We start from the raw sequence: 27,496 nt of genomic DNA, 5'->3' as shown, positions 1-27,496 counted from the left end.
CCTCACCTTCTCCTTTGAGGAAATCCTGAAGGAACTGGTCAGGTGTACCAGGGTCTTTCAATTGCCCTGCAATCTTAGAGTAGTGATAGAGGGAGACCACGATGTCCCGGGGGTTACGGCCCAAGTAAATGACCTGTGGACAGTGGGGAGGGAAGAAGGTGTCAGGTACAGTAGGATCCAGCCCCCCAGGCGGTCTGCCTTGCTCCGCGAAAGCCCTCCCGTCAGGAGGCTCCACAGCTCTCCACTTGTCGCTGTCTCTGACCTTGTGCCGACCCCTCTTCCCTTGGCTCACGGGGCTCCAGCCACAAGGATCTCCTTTGCACCACAGATTCACCTTACTCACCCCAGGGCCTTTGCATCTCTCTCCCCTCTACCTAGCTGCTGATAACTCTTCCTGAGATCTGCTTGGACCACCCTGCTTTTGTTTTGTTTCCAGGCTGGTCTTGAACTTGCTGTTTAGCCAAGGATGGTCTTCCCTGCTTCTACTTCCTGAGTGCTCTGATTACAAGTATTTAGTCAGCTGGGCTGACCTCAGCACTTGGGAGGCAGAGGCAGGAGGATCTCTGTGATTTCTAGGCTAGCCTGGTCTACAGATCGAGTTCCAGGATAGCCAGGGCTAAACAAGACAAAACAAGTGTGTATTACCATGCCTAGTTTGTGTGGCGCTGGGGACGTAGCGCTGGGGACGTAGCCCTGGCTTTGAGTGCCAGGCTACTACTATGCCTTCCTACCTGCTTGCTTCCTGAGCGCCTCTGTCAGGTTTGATTTTGTTTTGTTTTGCTTTTTTGTGTTTTGAGAAGGGAGGATTTCTCTGTGTAGCCCTTCTGTCCCGGAACTCACTCTGTAGACCAGGCTGGCCTCTAGACCTGTCTGCCTCTGCCTCCCCCGACCAAGCTCTGGGATTAAAGGCGTGCACCACCATTGCCTGGCCTTTTGTGTTGGCTTGCTTAGTTTTTTGTTGTTTTGTTTTTGTTTTTTGACAGGGTCTTATTCTGTAGCTTAGGATGACCTGGAAATCCCAACACTCTCCCTTGTCAGCTCTGCAGTACTGGAATGACAGCCACACATGAGCACAAGCAGCCTAGAGACCCTCCCCTTCAAAGAGCCACAAGTTCAAGCGTGCATTCACCACGCAGCTACTTAGTCAGAATTACACCTGGCCCAGCCGGCTCACCTTGGCATTGGAGCGGAAGAAGGCCTTCGTGAAGAGCTGGACAGGGAGGTGTGAGCTCATGAGACGGGGGTTGGGCCGCTCCGGCAGGCTGAAGGCGCTGATGACCGTCTCGCACCAGGGCGCACGTTGCCAGATGGGCTCAGAGCGGATCCATGAGGGATCCCCATCTTTCAGGATTAAGCAGAGGATCTCAATCATCCAGTTGGTACCTACCAGGAGAACAGGAAGGTGAGCTGGGAGTTGAGGTGAGTCCCAGAGCTGAGCTTCGAGGGCCCAAGGGCCCAAGCTAGGCCCACAGGTGCTCTGTCTCCCTGCCGCCCGAGGGCCGGCAGGCAGGACTCTCAGCTGCCAAAGCTGCCACCACCATGCTCCCTGCTACGAGGATAGCAGACTAAACCCCATTTGATGCTTTCTCTTCATGGTGTCTCCTCACAGCAACAGAACAGTGGCAGAGATATGGGGGCTGGAAAGATGGCTCAGTGCATGGCTGCTCATGTAGAGGACCCAGGTTCAGTTCCCTGCATGGCAACTCAACCACCTGTAACTCCATTTCAGGGGAGGCGAAGCCCTTTTCTGGTCTCTGTGAGAAAATGCATGTACACGGTACACAGACAAAAATGCATATGAAACACCCATTGATACACAGACAAAATGCATGTGAAACATCCATCCACATAAAATTTTTAAAATTATATTTTAAAATATTTCTATTTTAATTATATATTCCTATTTTTCTGTATGTAGATCCGTGCACATGCATGAGGGAGTCTGCCAAGGCCACCGAGAGTAGGGGATCCCCTGGAGCTGGAGTTACAGGTGATGTGAGCTGCTGCCAGCACCATGTGGGTGCTGGGGACGGGAACTGGGTCCTCTGGAAGAGCAAAATGTGCTTGTAACCACTGAACCATCTCTTCATCCCCTTAAGTCAATATTTATAAAACGAAGAAAAGGCCAGCTTCCACCAAGTTGTCCTCTGACCTCCACCTCTGCTGTGGCACACACACACAAGCTGTGACAAGGGGTTGTGTTCAGGCTCTTTTCTGGCCATATAATGCACAGACACATGTGAGTGAAACACACATGCATAAGATGAAAGTAGCCACCTGTAACTCCAGCCCTAGGAGAGCTATGGCTCCGCCCTAGTGCTGGCTGCTCGTGGAGACCCTGGGTGTGTTGGGCATGGACAGGGCGGTATCCACTGTGTACAATCCCTTCTGCTTCCTCTGCATGACAGACTGCAGCTCAAGAACAAGGCGGTAGGCCCTCACCCAGTCACAGAGCCCCTCATCCAGTCACAGAACCCCTCACCCAGTCACAGGGCCCCTCATCCACTCACAGAACCCCTCATCCAGTCACAGAGCCCCTCATCCAGTCACAGGGCCCCTCACCCAGTCACAGAGCCCCTCATCCAGTCACAGAGCCCCTCATCCAGTCACAGGGCCCCTCACCCAGTCACAGGGCCCCTCATCCAGTCACAGAACCCCTCACCCAGTCACAGGGCCCCTCACCCAGTCACAGAACCCCTCATCCAGTCACAGAGCCCCTCACCCAGTCACAGGGCCCCTCATCCACTCACAGAGCCCCTCATCCAGTCACAGAACCCCTCATCCAGTCACAGAACCCCTCATCCAGTCACAGAGCCCCTCACCCAGTCACAGGGCCCCTCATCTAGTCACAGAGCCCCTCATCCAGTCACAGAACCCCTCATCCAGTCACAGAGCCCCAGAGAGGACAAGGCAGGAGCCCCTCATCCAGTCACAAGGCCCCAGAAAGCACTGTAGTGCAGCTGCATGCAGATGGCTGCCTTTGGTTGTTTTTTCGTTTCTTGAGAGGTTTCTCTGTGTAGCCTTGGCTGTCCTGGACTCACTGGCTTCAAACTCAGAGATTGGCCCGCCTCTCCGCCCAAGTGCTGGGATTACAGGCATGTGGGTTCTCACATTCAAGTTGTCATCCCTGACCGCAAGTGCATTTACCTGCTGAGACACTTTATCGCCCTTAATTGATGAATTGTTTTTGTTGTTGTTGTTTTTGAGACAGGGTCTTACTACATAGTTCGGCTGTTCTGGGATTCACTGTGCAAACTGAGCTGGCCCCAAATTCACAGATGTCTACCTGCCTCTGCCTCCTGGGTGCTGGATTAAAGCCACTACACCTGGCCAAATATTTTTGTGCTTTTTTTTGTTTGTTTTGTTTTGTCTTTTGTTTGTTTTCCTGTTTGTTTGTCTGTGGTAAGAGGGATTGAGGTGGGGATTTCAGAAATGCTAGGCAGGGGCTCGATGACTGAGCCACACCCCAGCCCCTCACTGGGGGCTTCTAGGCAGGGGCTCTACTGCTGAGCTATAGCTTGTTTCTTTTTATGTTTTGTCATGAAACACATTAAGATCACATTAAACTGTCCACAATAGCCCTGGTGTTCTCCTTCCTGACTCTGGCCTAGCAAAGACAGCAGGCCTCTGCCACCAGGCCCAGCTCATCTCTTATGTGAATGCCATGTTTGAGCAAGGAGTCCGAGCCCTGAGCAGGAGTCTAAGGCTGCCCTGTGGCTCCTGGGCAGAAGGTTCTCCCTAGCTAGCGTTCTCAGGTCTCACCCACCAACAGAGGGCGCCAGAGGAGCACACTTGTCTGGAGCGTATCATCCCAGCATGAGCTTGGCAGGGAACACACAAAGGCCAAGAATCCTGCACCAGGACGTCTCACCACTTCTGGGGCACCTGAACCTGTAGAAGGGAGCGGAGAAGTCCCACTCCCCAATTCACGGCTGCCTGGCGTTCGTTCATTTCCCTGCAGAGGGTGGGGTTACTCCTGCACCAGAAGCCCTTTCCCGGTGAGTTTGCCCTCTCTGTTTGTGCAGTGCAGACCTCACCTGCCTAACCGTTTTGAGTTCTATTTGGCAACATTAAATTGCGACAGTCATCAACCCCCAATGCTTGTTCTTTCTCCAAACAAACTGTAATTATTAAACAAATGCCCTCATCTCTCACTTAATGCAGTCTGTCATGGATTTTATTTTCCTTCTTTCCTTCCTGGAATTTGCTACATAGACCAGGCTGACCTCAAACTCACATGCCCTGCCTCCTTAGTGCTTAGTTTAAAGGCATATGCCACCACAGGCATATTTTTTTTAAAATAATTTTCTTTATTCATTATGTATGCAATGTTCTGTCTGCATGTACACCTGGATGCCAGAAGAGGGCACCAGATCTCATTATAGATGGCTGTGAGCCACCATGTGGTTGCTGGGAATTGAGTTCAGGACCTCTAGAAGAGCATCCAGTGCTCTTACCCTCTGAGCCATCTCTCCAGCCCCCACAGGCATATTCTTGATTGCTATAGAAGGGCCCAGCATGCTGCACTGAACAGGAGGTTAGGGTTTTTGTTTTTTGGGTTTTGTTTGTTTGAAGATTTATTTTATGTATTACTTGTGCAATATTTTGCTTGTACACCTGCACGCCAGAAGAGGGCACAAGATCTCACTATAGATGGTTGTGAGCCACCATGTGGTTGCTGGGAACTGAACTCAGGACCTTTGGAAGAATAGCCAGTGCTCTTACCCTCTGAGCCATCTCTTCAATCCTGGATCTGGGTTTTATAAAGAGTTAGCTGAGAAAGCCATGGGGAGCAAGCCAGTCAGCAGCGTCCTGTCTGATTTCTGCTTCAATTCCCGGCCAGACTTCCCTGCATGGTGGATGGTGGCCTGGGAGTGTAAGCCACACAGGCCCTTTCTTCCCAGGTTGCTGTTGGTCTGGGTGTTTTTTCACAGCAAGGAAAAGAATGGCAGAACATGCTTTCCTTGTCTGTGCCAGCTGAGCCACATTGTGCATGTGAGTCCAGATGCAATGGAGAGGAGAAACTTCCTCCACGAACAGCAGCAGGCAGGGGTCTGGGCTCAGAGAATACAGCACTGGCCAAGGCAGACAAAGCTCTCAGGGAAAACCCAGAGAAGCCTTCCAGCGAGGGAGCAGAGATTTAGTCAGTGGTGCTGTGCCTGGTGGCACACACCTGCCATCCCAGAACCTGAGGCACTGAGGCAGGAGGGCTGGGGCTTCAAAGCCAGCTCGAGCTACATGGAAAGAGAGTAACCACCAAATCACACAGTGGCTGGTGCCACTGAAGGCTGCCAGGCGGAAGGGACAGGGGAGGTTTGCGGACACTGGCAGCTGTGGCCGGGGCAGGGGGAGCGGAATGCTAGCCAGGCTTCCCGAGTCTACCTGGAGCAGGGACTTAGGGGACCGTTCAAAGGAAGGTGCGAGTTTCAGATGCTCTGGGCAGGCTCCCCCTTCCCTCGCCTGTCCTCCCCTGAGCCCAGGCTGGCACCACACATACCTGATTTGGGGTAGGTGACAATGAAGATGTCCTCATCCCGCACGTTGTCAGTGTTCTCGGCCAGGCTGAGGCTCTCGGGTGAGTACATGCCGACTGGGAAGGGAATGCCTTTGTACCTGAAGTATTCACCCGACAGCTTCCGGCTGTAAGGGGGGGGAACCCATGTAAGGAAGAGCAAGGAGGTGGCAGCGAGTATCAGGGCTCTTCTGCTGGCACCCTGCTGAGGCGTGTCCTTCTGTGTGTGTCCGTCTGAAAAGTGGGTCGGCTTCAGCGTCGCCACAACAATCCCATGATGTCATGTTTATTATCGTCATATTCTGGGTATAGGAAGCTGGGCACAGAGGGCGGGAGTGACTGCCCAGAGCCACGCAGCTGGCAGCAGGCAGGGTACTTCATGGCTGCAGAGTGAAGCTCAAGTACCCTCCCTACTGGGATGTTCATTCCCCATCCCAACCCTGGAGGGCGACACCGCATCACCAGGCCGTTTTGCGAAAGAGGAACTCAAGCCAAAGGTGGCAGGTGCCCCGCCCACGCCGCACGCTGCAGAGCCCACGTGAAAACCCGCAGTGACTCACCGAGAAGCTAAAACGATCCGGCTGCTTTTCCTAAAGCCATGACGCGCTTACGCAGCCACGAAACCGGGTTTCCAAAGAGAAGACTGAACCTAGGGCTTCCAGAACGGTTCGGGAACTGTCCTGCCAGCCCCGCGCAGGGGGATTCTAGGCAGGCGCTCTACCACAGAGCCACGCCCACAAACCTCTTTTAGCGTGTTAAGACAGGGTCTCGCTTAGTTCTTCCGGCTGGTTTTGATTCTTGTGTCTCAGCCTCCTAAGAACTAGGATGACAGATCTGGGACACCAGGCTCATCTAGGACAGATGTTTTGTGTAAAAATTTTTTAGTGAGGTTGAGCCTTGGTGCTGGCACATTAGCCCATTGTCCTGCCACCGAGCTACGATCCTTGGATTCATGTTTCGAGGGAAAAAAGAAACCACAGCATACTGCCTCACTTTGAAGAACAAGCTCCCACTAACCGCTCCTAAGAGCAGCTACATCTGCTGTTCTGGCAGCGACATCCGCGCCGCATCTTCGGCTGGCGGGACTGAGCATCCTCAGACATGGATACAGTGTCCTGGCTTCTGTCCCCGGATGCATGTCGCCTTTTCTCAGGAAGCAAGCCCCACACTCCACCACTGTGTAGTAACTGAATGCCATCAGTGACCCACTAAAGCCCTCTGCATGTGGCCCTTGCTGATCCACTCCCCCATCTCTGTCCTTCTCAGTATGGAAGGAACAGGAGACCCAGGGAGGCTGGGGTGGGCAGAACTGTGGATGTCACCAACTATTCTTAGAACACCTCACTTTGAGGGAGACCAGTGGACCAAGCCATTCCCAAGGAGGTAGAGGCAGGAGGACTGAAATCTAAAGGCCAAGTTCAAAAGTACACAGAGACCCAGGCTCAAAGAGAAAGGAGACGCCGGGAGATGGCAACATGCACCTTTAATCCCAGCACTCAGGAGGCAGAGGCAGGTAGCTCTCTGAGTTTGAGACCAGCCTGGTTGGCCTACAGAGAGAGTTCCAGGACAGTCAGGGCCACACAGAGAAACCCTGTCTCAACTCCCACCCCCAAAGAACAGGGGCTGGAGAGATGGCTCAGTTATTTTAGAGGACCCAAGTTCGGATCTAGGACCTAGATGACGTAGCTCACAAATGCCTTCAGTTTCAGGGCATCTGGTGCTCTCTACTAGTGTTTATGAGCACCCATACATACATACAGACACACACACACACATACACACACACACCAATAAAATATATCTCAAAAAGAAAGAAAGTAGGAACTTTGAAATGTAAAATCCCCTGGTGAGGGGCTGGGGTTATGGTTGCCTAGAATCTACCAGCGAGGGGAGGGGAGGGCATGGCTGTTGCATGTCACTAGGCCCTGGGCTCCATCCCTAGAACAACAGCAGCAACAATGATGGTGTTGATGATGAGAGTCTGGTTCTGAACATGCAGGTGAAACTCAGAAACACGGAGGATAAAGCATGCGTGAATCACCCTATGGGCAGCTCTCTGTGCCTGGGGTGTCTGACTTACACATGGGCTTCCCCCTCGTCACACTTAGGACTCTGTCTAATGTGAACGTGTCATATCGAAGTTGGTTAAATTTTCACGAGGAAGGACTGCAGGAGGACTGTAAGGGGTAAGCGTGGGGCCTGGTTTGGAGCTCACATCCCATCACCTTGAGCTAGCTAAAAAAATAACCATTTCACACAGCAGGGGACCAGCACTCTGGTGCAACGTGCCCTCAGTAAGTTGACAGTTACTGGGCAGATTAGCTGATGGCAAAGCCTAACCTGCCTTGCCTATTTGAGCCTCAGTTTCCTCAGGTGTCACAAACACACAGCAGGAGGCACTGCTTCAAGCCTTCAGTCTTATTGAGGATTATAAGGGTTTATGAATCTTAAGTACTGGGCTCTTGAGAGATACTCAGTAGCCTCAGGTATGATTTACTCTTTGATCTCAGCAGCTCCTGGAGAGCTATTTCTTTCCCATTACAGGAGAGGGAAACTGAGTCACCTTCCAGGGAAGGATATCGTGCCCTTAGGCACCCTGAAATGGTCCGTAGATGAGTAGGTAAATGAATGTGGGCACCAGGCCTATGGAGGAATGTGAACTCAGAACGTGGCTGCTCTGGCAAAAGATCACATCCAAAGACCTTCTAGATCTGTAGGATCAGGCTGGAATACAGACACGCCTTTAGTCCAGGAGACAGATACAAGCAGATCTTTAAATTCAAGACCAGCCTGCTATAGAGCAAGTTTTAGGTAAAAAAAAAAAAGCTTAGATCCAGGCATGGTGGCACACGGCTTTACTCCCAGCACTCAGGAGACGGAGACATGCAGATCTCTGAGTTCTATTCAGTCAGTTCGTTGACTCAGGGCATCGACAGGCAGTGCAGTGGAGCTGAGGTCATGGTAGTTCAGTTTGTGGAATTCAGAAGCAGATTTTATCAGGAGAGTTTTACAGAGAGAGGTTGAAGAGAGAACAAGCTAGACACAGGTGAAGACAGAATGAGCTGGAGGAGGAGAAGAAGCCAGAAGATTAGAACAGATTGCGAGAATTAGTTTGAAGCTGAGCAGAGCTATGCAGTGAGAAACTGGGAGAAGTCAGATTAAATTGGTCAGCTTGGAGAGGAGTTTGAGCTAGAACAGCTGGGTTGAACCAGCCAGCCAGAGTTCAGAAAGAACGAGAAAGAGTGGGGTTATTCAGCAGTAAGTCTCAGAGGCTAAAAACATTCTAGGCCTAGATAAGATTGTATGGAGGCTGGAAGGTTCCAGAACTAGGCACTAGGCCTAGGTTAGCAGATGGAGGCAGTTAGCCTTGGAGACAACAATTAAATCAGGCAAGTAAAAGTTAACATTACATGGGCCCCTGCTCCACCAGTAAAAAGAAAAAAAAAATCTCTGAATGCAGCTCACGTCCTGAGAGGCCAAGCAGCAAGGGCTCAGGGCTGCTGGCACTCAAGTCACAAGTGAGCAAATGAACGAGTGAGAGAGAAAATGGGTGATAAATGAATGAAGGAGAGTGGAAGGCCGAATATATGAATGAGAGGATGAAAGAATGAATGGGTGAGAAAATGAATCAAAGCAGAAATAAATATGAGAATGAATGGAAGAATGAGTGAATGAATAATCAAATGAACAAAAGAAAGAATGACTAAATGAAGGACAGACAGAATGAAAGTCCCAGAGTGCTTGCATCCCCTCCCTTGCCTGTGCCTCAGCCCTGGGTACACCAGGACTTCACCAGCCAGGGTGTGGAACTCTGAGACTCCAAGAGCCCTCTGACCCTCCTGTGGGCCCCTAGCCAGCCCTCCCACTCCCTCCTCATCCCCACCTTAAGCCAGCCTGGCCTCCATCTGGCCTCTCCCCTCTGCGGTATCTCTCTGACACCTGTGTCCCTAGGGTCACACAGCCTCTTTGGGTTTTATATCTTGTGGTTTCCCCATTCCATGTGGCATTAGCCACAGATGTGTCTCCATATTAGAACTGCTAGTGATGAGGGCTCGTCTGCTGACAGCAGCCAGCTCAGCCCCTGCAGTGGAGAAGGAAGAAGAGCTGAAGTCGGACAGGTTGGGAGACAGATGGAAGAAAGAAAAGCCACCGTCACCTGTACCGTAGCCTGCCACAGCCATCGTGTTTATAATCCCGCCCCCACCAAGGGCCCCTACAGTGGTTCTTCCCAGCCGGCGAGGACCCACCTAGGACCAGGCGCTTCTGCCCTTCCCACGCTCGGACCCGAGGCACTGTCCTACTGACAGCAGCAGCCACAGCCTTGTGAGAACCCATGAGGCACCCCCATCTGCCCTGTCCCTCTGGGCCTCTGTTGGCTCACACGCTGGCCTGGCTCGCCCTCCCACACTGATCAGTCCTGCTCCAGGGCTTCACACAGGCTGTGCCCTTATCGCCAATTCCTCCACAGGCTCTTGCCCTCCTTGTGTGGAACATACCATGATGTCACTGAACCTCCTCCAGCCAGCTGCCCCACTCCCAACAGGCACACTGGTTCCCTTCTGGGTTGTTCTGTTCACACAGCTCTGGCTGCATACAGTCTCATCTCACTCAAGATGTGGGGCTCTGAGAGAGCCCCATGAGGCATGTGTGTTTTGGAACAGCTGCACGCACACATTGGATGCCTTGGGAAACGAGCAGAGTCTAAATTCCGGTTTACAGAAGCTTCCCACACTCCTTTCACAGCCCCAAAGACATTCCACACAGCGTTTTCAGTCCTCCATGTTTGGTCTGACTGGCTCTATGAGGTCAGGCACACAGCCTTCTCCTAGCGCTGCTACGCTGGCACTAAAACAGTTTGGATTTTGGGGTGCTTAGGGCCCCAGATTTCCTAAGTGGAAGTGAACAAGTCATATATTCTGGCTACATTCCTTGTCCAGGGGCTTTCAACAGTGAAATATTTTCTTTAGGTTAACTTATTCAATGTATGGATGTTCTTGCTTTCATGTGTGTCTGTGCATCACATGCAGTGCCTGAAGAGGCCAGAAGAGGGTGCTAGACACCCCTCACCCCGAACAGGGCTTACAGACAGGTTGTGCGCTGCCATGTGGGTGCTGAGAATTGAACCCAGGTCCTCTGCAAGAGCAGCCAGCGCTCCCAACTGCTGAGCCATCTCTCCAGCCTCAACAACTGTTTGGTTTTGGTCTGTCTTTTTTGTTAATGTCTCCAAAATATTCCCAGCACTGCCTGCAATGGGGAGAGAGCTTCATCAGTATCCGATGAAGGAAAGGGATTTTTGCCACACAGGCCCCACTCCCCAACCTTGTGAATTCACTCAGCAACACCTTGCTGACCCCTGGCTTACTGACCTGGCTGACATTACACAGCCATGGAGGGCAGAGTGATCTGAACCCAACAAGTTAGGAAGACACAAAATTGACCCATGCTGCTCAGAGATGCCCTAGCTGTAGGGCACCCAATCCACTACAAGCTGATCAGTGTTAACACACCTGGATGAGGTATAATGCACCCAAAGCTCCTAAAACAGGATTGCTTCCTCTTGCTATAACATATGTTCAAGAGAAACAAAACGTTTGGCAAATTGCTTGCCACACAAGCATGTGGAGTTGTTTTGATGACCAGCAGAGACATAAAGCCCTGGGTGGGACTGTTGCCATATGTGCCTGGGATCCCAGCACTAGGCACTGGGTCCTAGAGGTCCCTAGAGGTCAATCCCTGGAGTTCACTGCCAAACAGCCTACGTGAATCAACAGTCTTTTGGTTCAGTGAGAAAACCTGTCTCAAAAGAAGGCAGAGATAGCTGGCAAGATGGCTCAGCAGGGAAAGCCACTTCCTGCCAGGCCTAATGACTTGAGTCCAATCCCCAGAGCCTGCAGGGAGAGAACTGAGCCCTGTGAGTCCTCTGACCTGTGAGCACACGCCACTGCATTAAATAGTAAGTTCTGAGTGTGACACACACACACACACACGCGCACACGCGCACACACATACACACACACACACACACACACACACACACACACACACACACGCTCCCAAAGAAGCAGCAGTGCACAGCAGGAGATGAAAACTTTCTTCTAAACTGGGTGGCACATTCCTGTAATCCCAGCACGTGGAAGACACAGGCAGATGGACCTCCATGAGTTCCAGGCCAGCCTGCTCTACAGATTGAGTCCAGGACAGCCGGGGCTACACAGAGAAACCCTGTCTCCAAAACCAAACCAAGCCAAGCCAAACAAAAACTGAAAAAAGAATTCCTAGCCATCCTTCTCCTGTAGGCTCCTTAGTGCAGGGATTTCAGAGTGCACCAGGTCTAAGTGGTGCTGTTCAGTGTTGAACTTGGGGCCTCACGAATGCCAGGCAACTAAGCTAAACCTCGAGCCCATGCTGGTGTCTGTTAAGGAGACTCATTCAGATAAACCCTTCACGCCCATTACTCCAGTGATGGCTGGCACCTCTCTCGCTCCCTCAGGATATTTGAGAAGGTCACACCAGGCCACTACCCTACTGCCGGGGAGCTTGTGACACGCCCAAACACATGGTCAGGCTCCTTCACCGGAGGGTGGCCAGTCTGTCATTCACCCACTGATGTTTCAAGAGCCCTGGCCAAAGGCCAGGGGCCCTAAAAGCACTGAGGATCTCGATAGCAGCTTCTGTCCTTGGGATTGATCCAGCCAGTTCCAAATGATGCCATTATAAATATCAGGAAGTGATGCTATGTGAGTCTGAGACAGGAGGATTTTGCAAGTTTAAGACCAGCCTGAGCTACACATCCTGATCATGTCTTATAGAAAGTTGAAAAGAAGAAGGAAGAAGATGAGAAAGAGGAGAGGGAGGAGGTGGAGAGAGAAGGGGAAGAGGGAGGGGGGAGGAAATGGGCTTGATCTCTGACAGGGAGGTCTGGACCGGGACATTTCCATTTGGTCACAGGAGATCAGAGGCACCCTCTGAAGAGGTGATGTGAGGAAACTCCTTAAGGAGCAAGGAAGTGGCTGTGGGGTCTCAGAAGGAGACTGTGTGGACTCTGGCGTCTGGGCAGACTGTAGCCCTAGCTCAACCAGCCCCCACTGTCACAGCTGCCAGGCTCTTCTGCTGATTCACGCTGGGGTCAGCTCACAACCCCAAGCCAGCTTCGGTTACACCATGGCCAGTGTGTACAGCAAGGCCCAGCCAGCTAGGCTTTGCCTGCCAGGATGCCCTTCCTCACTCCCTGCTCCCCTCCGAGCTTGCCTCTACGTGGAGGGCATCTGCGCCAGCGTCCCCAACCATACTCAGCAGGATGACTCACGCTTTAGCCAGAGCCAGGGAAAATCTACAGGCTTAACCTCACTGGAGAGTCATTCCCAGCGTGTCTGTGAGGCATGGCCGGCTCCCGCCCAGGCAGCACCACCACCCAGTTTCCCACCTTGTTTATGGTTTTGCCACCACTTACTACTTAGTGACTATTTTCTTTCTGCACTTCCTCATTCACGGCTTCTTCCCCTACAGCAAGGGAACTGGGATTGAGTTCTACCTTTGAGAAGCAGGGGGAGTAGGGTGAGGGGCAACATTCATCATATTGCTGAGATGAACAAGCAAGCATGTCCCCACCCCTGAGATGTGGGAATACACAGATGACCTTGAGAAAGCACCCAGGGAAGGACACAGGGTCTTGACTGTGGCACTGAAGAACCAGAGAGGGAGGAATTGAGTCCTCAGCAAAACGCTCACGCCATCCCATCACAAAAACATGTTTCATTGGCGGGGGGAGGGGGTTGTTGTTTGTTTGTTTGAGACAGGGTTTCTATGTGTAGCCCTTGCTGTCCTGGAACTTGATGGTAGTCCAGACTGGCCTGGAACTCAGAATGCCAAGATGAAAGGCGTGTCCCTATGCTTGGGGTGTTTCCATCTTGACTGCACCCTCGGTGCCTTCCTTCATATTTCTCAAGTTTACTGTATACAAGCAGCTGCCATAAAGAAGCTGGAAACAAAGTGAGCTCCATCAGCCTGGAATGTGTGGGGTCAGAAGCTGTGCTGTGTGCGTGTGCCTCAGGTTAAAATGCGTGAAGCTGGTGGGACAGGCCTGTCATCCCAGCACCTGAGCGGTCAGCCCGGGAGATTCAGTGAGACCCCATGGTCTCACTGAAAACAAAAAGAGGAGCCTGGCATGGTGGCAGAGACTGGTGTATCTCTGTGAGTTCAAGGCCAGTCTGGTCTACATAGACAGACCTTGCCTCAAAAAACAATATAAAACACAAACAGCTGGCCATGGAGGTGCACGCCTTTAATCCCAGCACTTGGGAGGCCGAGGTAGTCTGTGAGTTCGAGGCCAGCCTGATCTACAAAGTGAGTCCAGGACAGCCAGGGCTACACAGAGAAACCCTGTGACCAAAACCAAAACAAAACAAACAAAAATCTAAACAAACAAAAACAAATTACGACAACAAAGGAAAACAAAAAGTAAAAGGAGGGACAGCACGTGCTGCTGGTAGAGCGTTGGTCCGGCAAAAAGTCCTGGGTTAGCTTCCCAGTGCTACTCCAGACAAGTGTATTCAGGCTGTAAACGTGTCTAGCGTGAGTCACACCCCCCCGAAACCATGTCATGTATTCAAGAGTGACCAACTGTGAAGGTCATCTTTGTTTGGGCTTCAGGAAAGGGATGTGTGTCCGTGCATTTCTGATGTGCCTGTGTGTGCATTTGTACCTGTGTGCATACCATCCTAACTATATACCAGTGATGACGAGATAGAATTCGGGAAGGAACCTGACTAGGCTGCCATACTCCTAGCATACAAGGGGCCTTCGCCATGGTGTAAGCCTGTTTATTGTATCAGAGTGCCCTGCGCAGGCTTTTTCTGAGCTTTCCAGCCTTGTTCCTGCACATGACTTAGGGGGTTGCCGGCTGCCTACAGGAATTACACCGTTAAACACACTGGAATCACCTTTACCAAACACAGCAGGAGTCTCAAGTACGTGAGCCCATCGCAGCCGAACAGAAGGAAAACAAAGTCCTGTAAATGACGGCCTACGAATCACAGTCATGCCTGGACTTTATTTTACTATTCTTCAAGTCTTAGAATATTCTGAAACATCATTTTCTATTTCAGATGCATGCTTGTGTGTGTATATATGTTGGTGAATTGGACATAGTACGTGTGTGCATGTGTGCGTACATACGTGTGTGTGTGTGCTGTGTGTACGCTGTGTGTGTGTGTATGCTGTGTGTGTGTACGCTGTGTGTGTGTATGCTGTGTATGTGTGTGCTGTGTATGTGTGTTTGCGGTGTGCTCACCCTCCAGTTGCTTCACTCTGGCCCTGGGACTCCCCTTGCTCTCACTCCCAGCAACTCTCAAACCTCACACCCTCCATCTTGTCTACTGCCTGGTGAGTATATCATGAAGACTTTTAGGTCCATCTACACCATCTCAACCCCCTTCCCCTTGGCAACAGTAGAATTGAATTCAGGGCCTGGTTCCTGTGAAGCCAGAGCTCTGCCACGGAGCCGCACCCCAGGGCCTCACTGGGGGACTCCAGGCAAGCGCTCCGCCACTGAGTGATGTAAAGAAAACCCCACTCACTCCTGTCATTTTCTCATTTTTAAATGAAAAGATTTCTTCCAGGGTAGAGAAACAGCTCAGGGGTTAGGAGCGCTGGCTGTTCTTCCAGGGGACCCAGGTTCAAGTCCCAGTGCCCACACGGTGGCTCACAACCTCCTGCAACTCCAGTTCCATGGGATCTGACACCCTCCGTAGGAACCAGGCACACACAGCTGTGACAGTGGGGGCTGGTTGAACTGAGGTATGTATCAGTGCTGAGGTGTGTATCAGTGCACAGACATGCAAAACACCCATACACATGAAATAAAAACAACACACACACACACACACACATACTTGCATACGTACATACTAAATTTTCCATTCCTGTTCTTTAAAAAGCATTTTCATTCTGAATCATGACATCCTGTGGATTTTGACAAGCGGAGGCCCTGTGCCAGCCTTGCTCAGGAGGCAGGACCCCCAGCTGTGCAGTGCCCTGCCCACCAGCCCCGACAGCCTGCTGTGTGACAGGCCCCTCCCAGACTGAATGAGACTGGCCTTGGGCTTTCTAGAATGTCACCCTCGAAGCTGTTCCCTGGTATCTGTCTGGTTTTGCTCAGGGAAAGGCAGTTTGCCTCATCCTCAGTTTGTGAAAGAAGCCGTGTGGAAGGGATCAGTACAAACTCCAGAATGTAAGGTGCGTCATTTCTAACACAATGTGGAGCAGCATGAGTCTGGTCACACAGGAGACTAAGGCAGGAGGCCAGCCTGTGCCGCAGACCCTGACTCAGAATAAAACAAAGCAAAACAAAATTTTAAACGGTGTCTTAACCTCTAGCCGATTGGCCACACAGGACACCTCCGTTAGACTTCCAGGTACAACCTCACGCTGTTGGCCTGTTTGAGAAGTGAGGGCAGAGGCTGGGAGGTGTGGAGAAGTCCCCTGGCTCCTCGTCCAGGCCATCAGTCCCCCTGAAGGGCCTGCGAGGCCTACCCGCCTGCCCGCGTCAGGCTCAGTCTGTCCCTGACTGTTTCACGCTCTGCCACACCAGGTCTCTGGGTGGCCTCTTGCCTGCAGCTCTTCCCACTTGCCTCTGACATACTTCCCCATCTACTAAACCCTTCCTGAGTGCCTCTGCTGGCCTGAACCTCACAGGGACGAAGTACACTGGCCAATGCCGCAGCCGCCAGCCACGGGTGGCTCCCGGGTATTTGAAAGGTGACCGCAGGGACAGGGGAGAAGCTTTGAGTCTTTCCCATCTGCTACTGACTTAATGTCAGTCCTGGCGGTGAGAAGCTCAGGGAGCAGGCTGGGAACAGCCAGGGCCTTTGAGCCCTGTGAGCTGTGAGCACCGCGAAGTCACATGCAAATGGAATCCCTCCCCGGGCAGGGCAGCTGCCCGACTGGTCACCGGACACAGTTCAGGCCTACAGTGGGAAAGAAGCAACTGTAGTTTATATTTTAGGGTTTTGTTTTCTTTGAGACAGGGTCTCTTTTTTAACCCAGGCCACCCTCAGGCTTGCAGCAATCCTCCTGCCTCCACTTCCTCTATGCCAAGAAAGCTGTAAGCCCTCTTCTCCTCATTTTAGTTGTGGCCTCAAGGAGACATTTATCTGGGGGCTTCATGCTGTGTCTAAATAAGTGAGGAGTTGATAGAGGCACTGACCGGAATTTCCCAGTGATGGACTGCAGGCAGGGCCCAGTGGCAAGGCCCTTGCCTAGAATCCCTCAGTAGGGGTGGGGTGTGGCTCAGCGGTGTGACAGGCAAGAAGCCCTGGGCTCCCTCCCACCCACTGCAGCAAGAGAGTGAAGAGGGTTAGAGCTGAGGAGATGGTCCAGAGGCCAAAACACTTTCTGTGCCAGCCTGAGTACCTGAGATTGGACCTCGGCCCCCACTCAGGTATGTGTCTATACACTGCTGAGGTGTGTGTCTGTGTCAGTGCTGAGGTGTGTGTCAGTGCTGAGGTATGTATCAGTGCTGAGGTGTGTGTGTGTGTCAGTGCTGAGGTGTGTATCAGTGCTGAGGTGTGTGTGTGTGTGTCAGTGCTGAGGTGTGTGTGTGTGTCAGTGCTGAGGTGTGTATCAGTGCTGAGGTGTGTATCAGTGCTGAGGTGTGTGTCAGTGCTGAGGTGTGTGTGTGTCAGTGCTGAGGTGTGTGTGTGTGTGTCAGTGCTGAGGTGTGTGTCAGTGCTGAGGTGTGTGTGTCAGTGCTGAGGTGTGTGTGTGTCAGTGCTGAGGTGTGTGTCAGTGCTGAGGTGTGTGTCAGTGCTGAGGTGTGTGTGTGTGTGTGAGTGCTGAGGTGTGTGTGTGTGTGTGTGTCAGTGCTGAGGTGTGTGTGTGTGTGTGTCAGTGCTGAGGTGTGTGTGTGTGTGTGTCAGTGCTGAGGTGTGTGTCAGTGCTGAGGTGTGTGTGTGTCAGTGCTGAGGTGTGTGTGTCAGTGCTCTGGAGGGTAGAGAAGCAGATCCCGGACTCTGACTGACCCACGCGCTATAAACGCAGAGCTCCGGTTCCTGTGTGAGACTGTCTCAGAAAAATAAGGTAGAGGAGCTCGACAGACATTGAGCAGTGCAAAGCTCTTGGCGCTCCTGCAAAGGACACAGTTCGGATCCGAGAACCTCTGTCAGGTCAGACTCCCTGTGACTCCTCTACAGGGCATCTGGTGCCCCCTTCTGGCATCCTACAGCACTTGTACAAACATGGCACTTGTACACACAGGCGCACACACACACCTCACTTAAATAAAAAATGTCAAACATGCCGGGCATGGTGGCAAGTGCCTATAGCTCCAGCACTCAGGGAGGCAGAGGCAGGCAGACCTCTGTGAGTTTGAGGCCAGCCTGGTCTACAGAGTGAGTACAGGACAGCCAGGGCTACACAGAGAAACCCTGTCTTGAAAAAAAAAAAATGAAAAAAGTCTGATAAAAAACACATGAAAGATGCCAACCTCAGTCTTCACATACACACACAGGGGAGTGCACCAGCACACAGTACCTACATCACATCCTGAAATACACACAGAAGACCAAAGAGAGAAAAACAGAGGCAAGGAAGGGCCAGTGGGTGTCCCGCACAGGAGCGAGCCGTCCACAGGAGCGGGCCGTCCACAGGAGCGAGCCGTCCAGGGTGTGTGCACAGCACTGGACCAGGCCTGCCTGGGCTGTGTTCTCAGCAGCTCCTACTGTCTCTTTCTCCACCTGTCCTCCACTTCCTGGCTCAAGAGAGCTCAATGGCATACGGAGAAGGAAGTAGGAAAAATGAAATAGAACCCCCAAACTAGCTAAGAATGGTAACTCACGGATGTTATTTCCCAGCACTTGAGAGGCCGAGGCAGGAAAATTGCTGTAAGTTCAAGACCAACCTGGGCTCCAGAATAAGACCCTGTCTCAGAAGCCAAGAACCAGGGCTGGAGAATGGTTCAGTGTTTGAAAGTGCACACTGGGGCTAGAGAGATAGCTCAGTGGTTAAGAGCACTGTCTGCTCTTCTGAAGGACCGGGTTCAATTCCCAGCACCTACATGGCAGCTCATAACTGTCTATAACTCCGGTTCAGGGGATCGGACATGCAAACAAAATATCAATGTACATAAAGTAAATATAATTTTTTAAAAAAGGATCTCTGCTCCCCCCAAAAAAAATAAATGTTTAAAGAGAGAGAGAGAGAGAGAGAGAGAGAGAGAGAGAGAGAAAGTGCACACTGCTTGTCCAGAGGATTCGAGCTTAGCTGGAGAGCCACCTGGGGCAGCATACAACTGCCTATGGCTACAGACAAGGGATCTGATTCTCCTGGCCTCTGGGCACCCACATTCTTGTGCACGCGCACACGCGCGCGCACACACACACACACACACACACACACACAGAAACACATGAATAAATCAGTGTTTGAAGAAAACACATAGCCCCTCTCAGTCCCCCTGAGAAATGACAGCTGTCTTCCGGATGGGGATGGGGCGGAAGGACCCAGGTGTCACCCCCTTTTCAGATGCCGCAGCTCCATTTTGAGCTCGGGGTGCCTGGCCCCGCCTCCTGGCCCCTGCGCTCTCCCTGCTACCTGCTACAGTGTTGGCTCAGTGCTGAAGTCACTCTGTGTTGGATCCCAGTTTCCTCCCAAGTGAGCCGTGTGTGAGAGCTTGCCAATGCCGAGCTGAAAACTGGAGACTAGAAACTGCCTGGAAGGCTTGACGGGCCAACTGTTCAAGAGGCAGGGGCAAGAGAATCCCATGTTCAAGGCCAGCCTGGATAACTTAGCAAGATTATGCCCCCAGATAAAAAGCAAAGAGATGGTGGGAGTGGCTGTGTGGATTTGCTGCGAAGTCTGATGACTTGAACTCCATCCTCAGGACAACATGATGCAAGGAGCGAACTAACTCCATAGTTACCCTCTGACCTTCAAAGTGTGTGACATTCACAAGCCCATGCAAGTGCACATACAGAGAAACAACAAACAGTAAGAATTTTGTAAAGAGAAGGCTGGGGGCGTGGCTCAGCAGTAGGTTCCCCCCCCAGAGGCTGGGGGCGTGGCTCAGCAGCAGGTCCCCCCCAGAGGCTGGGGGCGTGGCTCAGCAGTAGGTTCCCCCCCCAGAGGCTGGGGGCGTGGCTCAGCAGTAGGTCCCCCCCAGAGGCTGGGGGCGTGGCTCAGCAGTAGGTTCCCCCCCAGAGGCTGGGGGCGTGGCTCAGCAGTAGGTTCCCCCCTCAGAGGCTGGGGGCGCTCAGCAGTAGGGCACTTGGTGTAGGGTGTGTGAGGCCCAGGGTTCACCATCCAGCACCAGGGGAAAATGGAGCACCTGATTGCTGGGTGGGAAGCATTCTCTGCCTAGGTGCACTTCTGCCTTACACCTTCCCATAGGATGTGTGGAACTCCCTGGGGAGTGCTCACTGAGCCTCCTGGCTAGGGAGGACTACGTCCTTCCAGCTCCGTTTCTTCCCACCTTGCTCATACCCAAATCCAGGGCAGGAGACCTTTTGCTTTCTGAGGTTAATTGCATGTGGATGACTTTAGGCAACCCTCTTAACCTCTCTCTCTCTCTCTTCTCTCATTCACTCGTTGGTTTTTCAAGGCAGGGTTTCTTTGTGTATGCCTGGCTCTCCTGGAGCTCACTTTGTAGACCAGGCTGCCCTTGAACTCACAGAGATCTGCCTGCCTCTGTCTCCTGAGTGCTGGGACTAAAGGCTTCTGACTCCATAGCCCAGCCACCTTTTTTTGTTTTTTGCTTTTTAAAGACAAGGTCCTCATGTAGCCCAGTCTGGCCTTGAGCTCACTATGTAGCCAAGGATGATCTTGACCTCTTCATCCTCTCACCCCATCTCCAGAGCACCGGGATCCCTGGTTGCTGTGGTGCAAGGGTTCACGCTAGGCAAGCACTTAGGCTAAACCATGCCTCCAGGCCTATTCTGTCCTTCACAGTCCTCCAGATCCACGTGAGGCTGTGAGAAATGCATTCACAAAGAGACACTCACAGCCAACCCCACTATTTAGAGCCTTGCAAGGGCTGCCCCTTGCTGATTGTCCTAAAGCGTTAAATTAAATACCGGACAAATTAAATCCTGGACAGTTTGTGTTGTCACATGACCCATAATCTAGAAAAGCTATTGGCTCACCTGCTCATGTTTTGGAGGATTAAAAATGGAATCATTTGTTGCGCCTCTGGGGCGTGGTGGGATGAGGTGCTGCCCTTTGCCCAATGGGATTGTGTGGATGCCCTCTGCCCCCAACGCCTGGCCCCTCCTGCAGGCCTGACTCACTCCAAGATCAAAGGTTTCCTAATCTCACTTCAATTCATTCATTCTTGGCCCTTGTTCTGATCTCCTGACAGGCCCAGGACAGGATAGAGCTGAAGATGAACCATAGCAATCTGCATTCTATGGATCTGTCACTCCCAGTCCCCTCCAGGAGCCCCAAACAGCCGAGGTTTGAAATTCACAATTACATCTCTAACCCCAAGAAACATTTGGTCAGTAAAAGAGAGAGCAGAGGTGGCCAGGAGAGAGGGCAAGCAAAGCACACAGGCCCAGAGGTGGGCTGTGGCCACCGGTGAAGGAAGAAGCGAAGGGAGCTCACATGATCGGAGAAAGAGGGGCACCGGGGTGTGGGGAGCAGATGACAGGGCCAGACCGGCTTCCACCTCAGACCAGATCCGTCCTTTCCTAGCTATGGAAATTCTTTGTGAACAAAACGATTCTAAACCTTAAAACATCTTTGGAGGCCATTGCCCTAGGCCCTGGGAAGCCACAGAAGATGCTAAAGCAGGGGACAGCGGTGGACATGGGATTTAGAAATGAACTTTTCTGGAGTCGCTACAAAAGAAAAAAACTGGATGTGCAAAGGTACTGTGGCAGAGAAGAGTGAGGTGTGACCAGGGAACCCGAAGTCGTGGGTGAATGGAATGCCATGGAGGAGGAGAGTGGTGGAGGTAGGGGTGGGGCCAGGAGGGGCCTGGATGTTGGAGTCACAGTGTGGCTGTCAGGACTGGTGAGGCAGCTCTGGACCTCTGGGGTTGGGGAGGCTGGGATGGCTCTAGAGGGGATGATGAGCCAGGTGCGCTGCAGGGACTGACAGGCCTCGGAGACCCCAGGGGAAGTGGAGAGCAGGGCTGTGAGGACCACAGGAGGACAATACAGAGGTGCTGAGAGAGCAAGTGATGTCACTTTCAGAGAACAGTCATTCCAGAGACTTGGTGGCACAGTTGGGCAGGAGCTCAGAGAAAGGTGCCAGGTCGGGGGAGGGTTGAAGAGAGGCCAGAGAAGAGAATGTTCAACCAGGGATGCTGGGAAGCTTGTCCAGCTCACACAGCAAGCAGGACTCAAGCACCTGGTCCCCAGAGCCTGGGTTCCTCTATGCCTCTCCACACCCTGCTTCTTGGCGGAGGCAGGGGAAGGGAGGACTTGGAACAGTACCATATTGGAGTGAAGCAACCGGGGAGGGGACAGGGCTTAGCTGTCCCCCTCCTTACAGCGCAGGGTACCAGAGGGTCGTGGGAGGGCAGGGGAGGAGGTAAGACACCAGGGTTGATGGTGAGGCCAGAAGCTCGGGAATTCGGTTTACTCAGATGAGACGTGAAGCCAAAGGGAGCGGTGTGGAAAGGCTCCCAAAGGCTTGGGGGTTCTGTAATCAGGACACTTTCCTGCCCAACCTCAGTTTCTCCATCTGGTAAGTGGGTGCTCCGAGTGCCTGACTCCTCTTCAGGGACAGAGGAACTATGCACACTGCCTTCACGAGGATAGAGGTCGGCCCTAATCTCTCTCAGCCCTCTTGGCGTTCCAGACCCCCTTTCCCCTCTGTGAGCATCACGCGCTCTGTGATGTCTCCCAAATGGAGTTGGCACAGACGAGATTCAGCTGATCCTGCAACCTTAATCTTTTGCAGCTTCTGGGGACCAGGCTTCCGGTTCCCCTTACCCAATTTAGGTTACCAGAGGCCCTGCCCCCCGCCCCAAGACAGAACAACCGGAGCGCGAGAGAGGCATCCCGTGACTGAATCCAGTGAGGGTCCCTCCCTGGCCATCGCCAGTCCCCTCCTTCCCCAGGCCCTGGCAAGCCGCCTCACCTCATTTCGGAGAGAGTGTCCTCAAATGAGCCCCACAGGGCCAGGGGCCGTGGCCCGTCCATGGCGGGCAGGGCAGGAGCGAGCCGGGCGTCGGGGCCAGGTGCGCAGCGTCTGCCGCGCCCGCTAGTGCCAGGTGCCTACCAGGCCGGCCCAGGGGAGGGGCACAGCCGGTTCTCCCAGCTGCTGCCCACGCCTCCTGCCGGCGGCAGGGAGGGAGAGGCTGGTGCCCTCCCAGGGCGAGGGTGGAGGCTCCACAGGACCAGAGTCCAGGGCCAGCCGTGGGGAGTTCCGGCCCCGAGCGGCCACTGCAGCCCAGCCTGGCTCCGGCCAGCGGCTCACACGGCTTCGCTTCACTTGGAAACTTTTGCCGAGCGCCTCCTGCCCCTGAGCCGCCGCGCTGAGCACTGGGCAGGCAGAGGGAGAGCAGGATTCACCTCGCGGGCTGGTTTTGTAAGAGGGAGAGACAAGAGACACAGGGATGCAGCCAGGGCGGGACAAAGGGATTGCGGTCGGAAATAAGGAAAGAGAGAGCGCGCGCGTCAGAGACCGAAAGAGACAGGGATGCAGAGATACACAGAGAGTCAGGAACACACAGAGACAGCGAGAGACTGGAATATAGAGATGCAAAGACAATGAGAGAGACACAGGGAGAGGCACAGAAGAACAGACTGAGGGAGACCCAGAGGCAGACACACTCTTCCTATATACTCTTTTTATCATCTACCTCACAAGGACAGTTCCTGTGTATCAGCTATAGCTTCCCAGGGAAGTGCTTGGGGTGTCCTATGTCCGTCGCTTACTGCCAGAGACGCAGGAGCAGAGCAAGTGGAGGAGCGCCTCAGGCCGTGGCAGAGGAAGGGCCTCAGGCCACCTGGGGTGGGTGGAGGAGCAGACCCCCCGCCGAGCACCCCCCCAGCCCACCACCTGCTTTGGTGTGAATACAATTTCTTCTCTGGAAGGGTTCAAGCCGCAAAGTCTTTTGTTGCTGGTATTACGAGGAAACTTAATCCAGCCATGACGTGCAGAGGTGGGGCTTTGGGAAGGGACTAGGTCACCAAGGTGGAGGGCTCCCCCCAGCATCCAGGTGGCTTTAGGAGAGGAAGCCGATCACAGGACAAAGAACTCTGCACTCACACCCGCAGTGAGAGATGCTGGCATGAAACCACATGCATAAGTCTATGTTTAGACCTGGTCCTTCCAGATCTGGGAGCCCAAACCAACTTTTTCTTTATAAAACACCCTGCCTCCAGGATTTTCTTACGTTAATGAAAGCTGATTAATACACCTCCACCTAAGCGTTCACCCATCCATTCACAAATCACCCACCCACACACACACTCATCCTCCCACTCGTCTATCCACCCTCCTCCTCTCCATCCATTCATTCATCATTCACAAATCACCCACCCACACACACACTCATCCTCCCACTCGTCTATCCACCCTCTTACCTCTCCATCCATTCATTCATCATTCACACTCCAATATATCCAGTCCTGTTCATTAATCTATCTGTGCATCTACCCACTCACCCACCCACTCACCCACTCCTCTACCATCTGTCCATCCATCAATGTGTGCACCTCACATCCACACGACATCCACCCACCCATCCATTCATTCCTCTACCAAGCCATCCATGTACCCATCCATCCATATTGATTCACTCATTCACGTATCTACCGACTTATTCATTCATTCATCTGCACTCTGCTCATCTACCCTCCACCCCTCCATCTATCCACCCGCCCATCCAGCTCCTACCCATCCAATCAGAGATCTACTAACACTTCAGTCTATCTACTCATCCATCCATCCATCCATGAATCTACTCACCCATCTACACAGCCACCTACTCGCTCACCATTCATTCATACCTCCATGGATACACCCGTCTACTCATATACCCATTTTATCAGTCCATCTGTGACTCTACCAATCCACCCACACACCCTTCACCCACACTGATTCCACCATCCATCCATTCACCATCCATCTACCCATTATCCCTTTCATATATCCAACCGTTCACCTAGCCATCCAGCCGTCTACCTAGCCACCATCCATCCATCCATCCATCCGTCCATCCATCCACCCATTCACTTGTCCATCCATGCACTCACTGATCCATATGTGCAGCCACCCACCAATGCATCCATTTCTTCACCCATCCATCTACCTGCCCTTGGTGCATCTCTCTACCCATGTACCCATTCATCTATCCACCTATATCCCCACCAAGCCCTTTTACCCGTTCATCCGTTCATCCACTCAACCACCTGTCAATAAATCAATCCATCTACTCACTGACTTATCCACCCATCTATCCTCCCACTCACCCATCCATCTAATCACCTACTAACCAAGGAACCCACCAACCAATCCAATCATCCATTCGTCCACTAACCGATTCATCTGATACCACAAATTCTCATCCGACCATATTCCCATCATGTGTCTACTTACCCAGACATACATACACCCACCAACCAGTCTGACCACCTCTGCTCACACACCCACCCCCACACACACCCTCCACTTCCTTCACCCATCCACTCCAACACACCATATCGTCCATCCATCCTCCATCTTTCCACCCATTTATCCATCCATTCACATTCCCACTCTCCCACCGTCCATCCACCTGACCATCTTTGCACTCACCCATCTGGTCACAGACCCAAGCATGGATCTGCCACCATTCATTTAGATATTGATATTTTTTCAATTTTATTTCATGTGCATGACTGTTTTGTCTGCATGTCTGTCTGTGCATCCCATCTATGCCTGGTACCCAAGGAAGCCAGAAGAAAGGATCAGATTCCTGGAGACTGGAGCTGTAGGTGCTTGGAAGCCATCGGGTGTGCTGGGAATTGAAGCTGGGTCCTCTGGGTGCTCTTTCCTGATGAGCCATGTTTCTCTTCCTAGAGAGCCATCTTTCAGTTTATCAACCTGCCCCCCCCACAGCCAGCCATCTATCCATCAGCTCATCCCATCCACACATTCACCCACCTCTCTACCCCAATTGGTCTGTCCATCATTCGTCCACCTGCCCTCCTGTTCAGCTAGTCTTTGGAGAGGCCTGTAGCAACTCAGGTAAGTAAACATGGCTTTGAGCCAATCTCGATGTTTAGACCTAGAAATGAAATTCATGTGCCTAAGAAAGTAAAAATGTTCAATTTGAATTCCTTTCAATTAAATTTTTTTTTTTTTTTTTTTTTTTTGGTGCAGGGTTTCTCTGTGTAGCCTTAGCTGTCCTGAACTTACTTTATCAACCAGTCTGGCCTCAAACTCACAGAGATCTGCTTGCCTCTGCCTCCCTGAGTGCTGGGATTACAGGCATGCACCACTGCGACCAGCTCCTTTCAATTAATTTAAATAGCAGAATGCTTTGGTGAAATTACATGCCAATTAAACCATTGAAAATTGGGCACTGGAATTGAAAATACAAGACTTGTAAAATATCTCAACAAATTTGGTATGAATTGCATGATTAAATGAAATAAATTACATTTTCAAGATTAATTTTACCCATCTTATTTTCAATCTTTAAAAATAATCCTAAAAGATTTTTATTTTTTAAGTTATATATGTATGTGTATGTCTGTGTTCTGTAGGTGTACGAGAGCACAGGAAGAACCCAAGGATGCTAAAAGAGGGCACTGGATCCCCTAGAACTGCTGTTGGGTGCTGGTGCAGGGGACTGACCGCCAGTGGTCTGCAGGAGCAGGGTCAACTCTTTACTGCTGAGTTTTTCTCCATCCATTTTCACTTCTTTAAAAAATACAACAAGATGGTGCTGCTGAGATGGCTCAGTGGTTAAGAGCACACGTTTAATCCAGTGTGCAAAAGGCAGAGTCAGAGGACTGGGAGTTTGAGCTTAGCCTGTCTCCCTTCTGCATAGCCAGTTCCAGGACTACACACAGAAACTCTGTATAAAAAAAAAAAAAAAAGGAGGGAAGGGGGGGGAAGGCGGGCACTCATTGGTCTTGCAGAGGACATGAGTTCTAGTCTCAGCACCTGTCAGGTGATTCACAACCACCTTTAACTCCGACATCCCAGGGGTGAGCACTCATGAACACAACTAACTAAACCTAAAGATAAAATATGTTTAAAGGAATTAGAAACATGGTGGGGGAATGCCCATCCGTGAGCTCACGCTGCAGAGGCTGGAGCAGGGGCTTCAGGGTTTGAAGTCAGTCTTGCTATACAGAGTGAAGCCCTGTCTCAAATGTGATCACAAAGCCTTCAAAGGTGTGTGATGGGAGCAGAAGGAAATCTGCCTCAGCGGGTAAAAGCACTAGCTGCTCTTAAAGTAGGACCCAGGTTCAGTTCCCAGCACTGACATGAAAGTTCACAACCTCCCGCAATTGTAGTTCCAGGGAATCGCATGCCCTCTTCTGACCTGAGGGCACCAGGCACATACATGGTACACATATACTCACATACATAAAATAAAACAGAAAGATTTCAACACAGGGCTTCTCTGTGTAGCCCTGGCTGTCCTGGAACTTGCTCTGTAGACAGGCTCACCTCAGACTCAAAGATCAGCCTGCCTCTCCCTCCTGAGTGTTGGAGCGCTGGGATTAAAGGCATGCGCCACGCTGCCCAGAGCAGAAACTACTTTTTAAGTCAGGACAGATAACATGAGGAGGACGTGAGTGTGTGTGTCAAAGAGATCTCTGGGGGCTGCAGAAATGGCTTGAGGGTAGGAGCACTGGATGTCCCTGCCTGGGCTTGTTTCTCAGCTCACTGCAACGGCAGCTCTGCAGGATCTGACGGCCTTGTTGACCGTGGAGGGGCTGCATGCCCACCGTACGCAGGCAGGCAGGCAAGACATCCATACACATCATTTTATTTATTTACTTGTTTTGTTTTTACAAGACGGTTTCTCGGTGTAGCCCT

The 27,496-nt window shown here is 52.0% G+C and overlaps 1 protein-coding gene across 2 annotated transcripts in view; it reads right to left on the bottom strand.

Moving 5' to 3' along the window:
- The window catches only part of Sult2b1 (sulfotransferase family 2B member 1), a 28,403-nt gene extending 5,589 nt beyond the window's left edge, over positions 1 to 22,814 (bottom strand). The window contains exons 1-4 of one of the 2 annotated variants that reach the window (XM_021640373.2): positions 22,592 to 22,814; positions 5,498 to 5,640; positions 1,175 to 1,383; positions 7 to 133 (exon numbers count right to left, since the gene is read on the bottom strand). In XM_021640373.2, the coding sequence (XP_021496048.1) occupies positions 7 to 133; positions 1,175 to 1,383; positions 5,498 to 5,640; positions 22,592 to 22,653 (541 nt within the window). In that variant the 5' untranslated portion in view covers positions 22,654 to 22,814. Of the gene's footprint in view, positions 1 to 6; positions 134 to 1,174; positions 1,384 to 5,497; positions 5,641 to 6,072; positions 6,245 to 22,591 lie in introns of those variants that run through there. The other variant, XM_060378975.1, reaches the window with a different exon arrangement.
- Positions 22,815 to 27,496: the final 4,682 nt, after the last annotated feature.

Source organism: Meriones unguiculatus, chromosome 1, assembly GCF_030254825.1.
Source record: "Meriones unguiculatus strain TT.TT164.6M chromosome 1, Bangor_MerUng_6.1, whole genome shotgun sequence".
In the NCBI taxonomy this organism is placed as follows: Eukaryota; Metazoa; Chordata; class Mammalia; order Rodentia; family Muridae; genus Meriones; species Meriones unguiculatus.
This window is presented reverse-complemented; position numbering and strand designations above follow the sequence as displayed.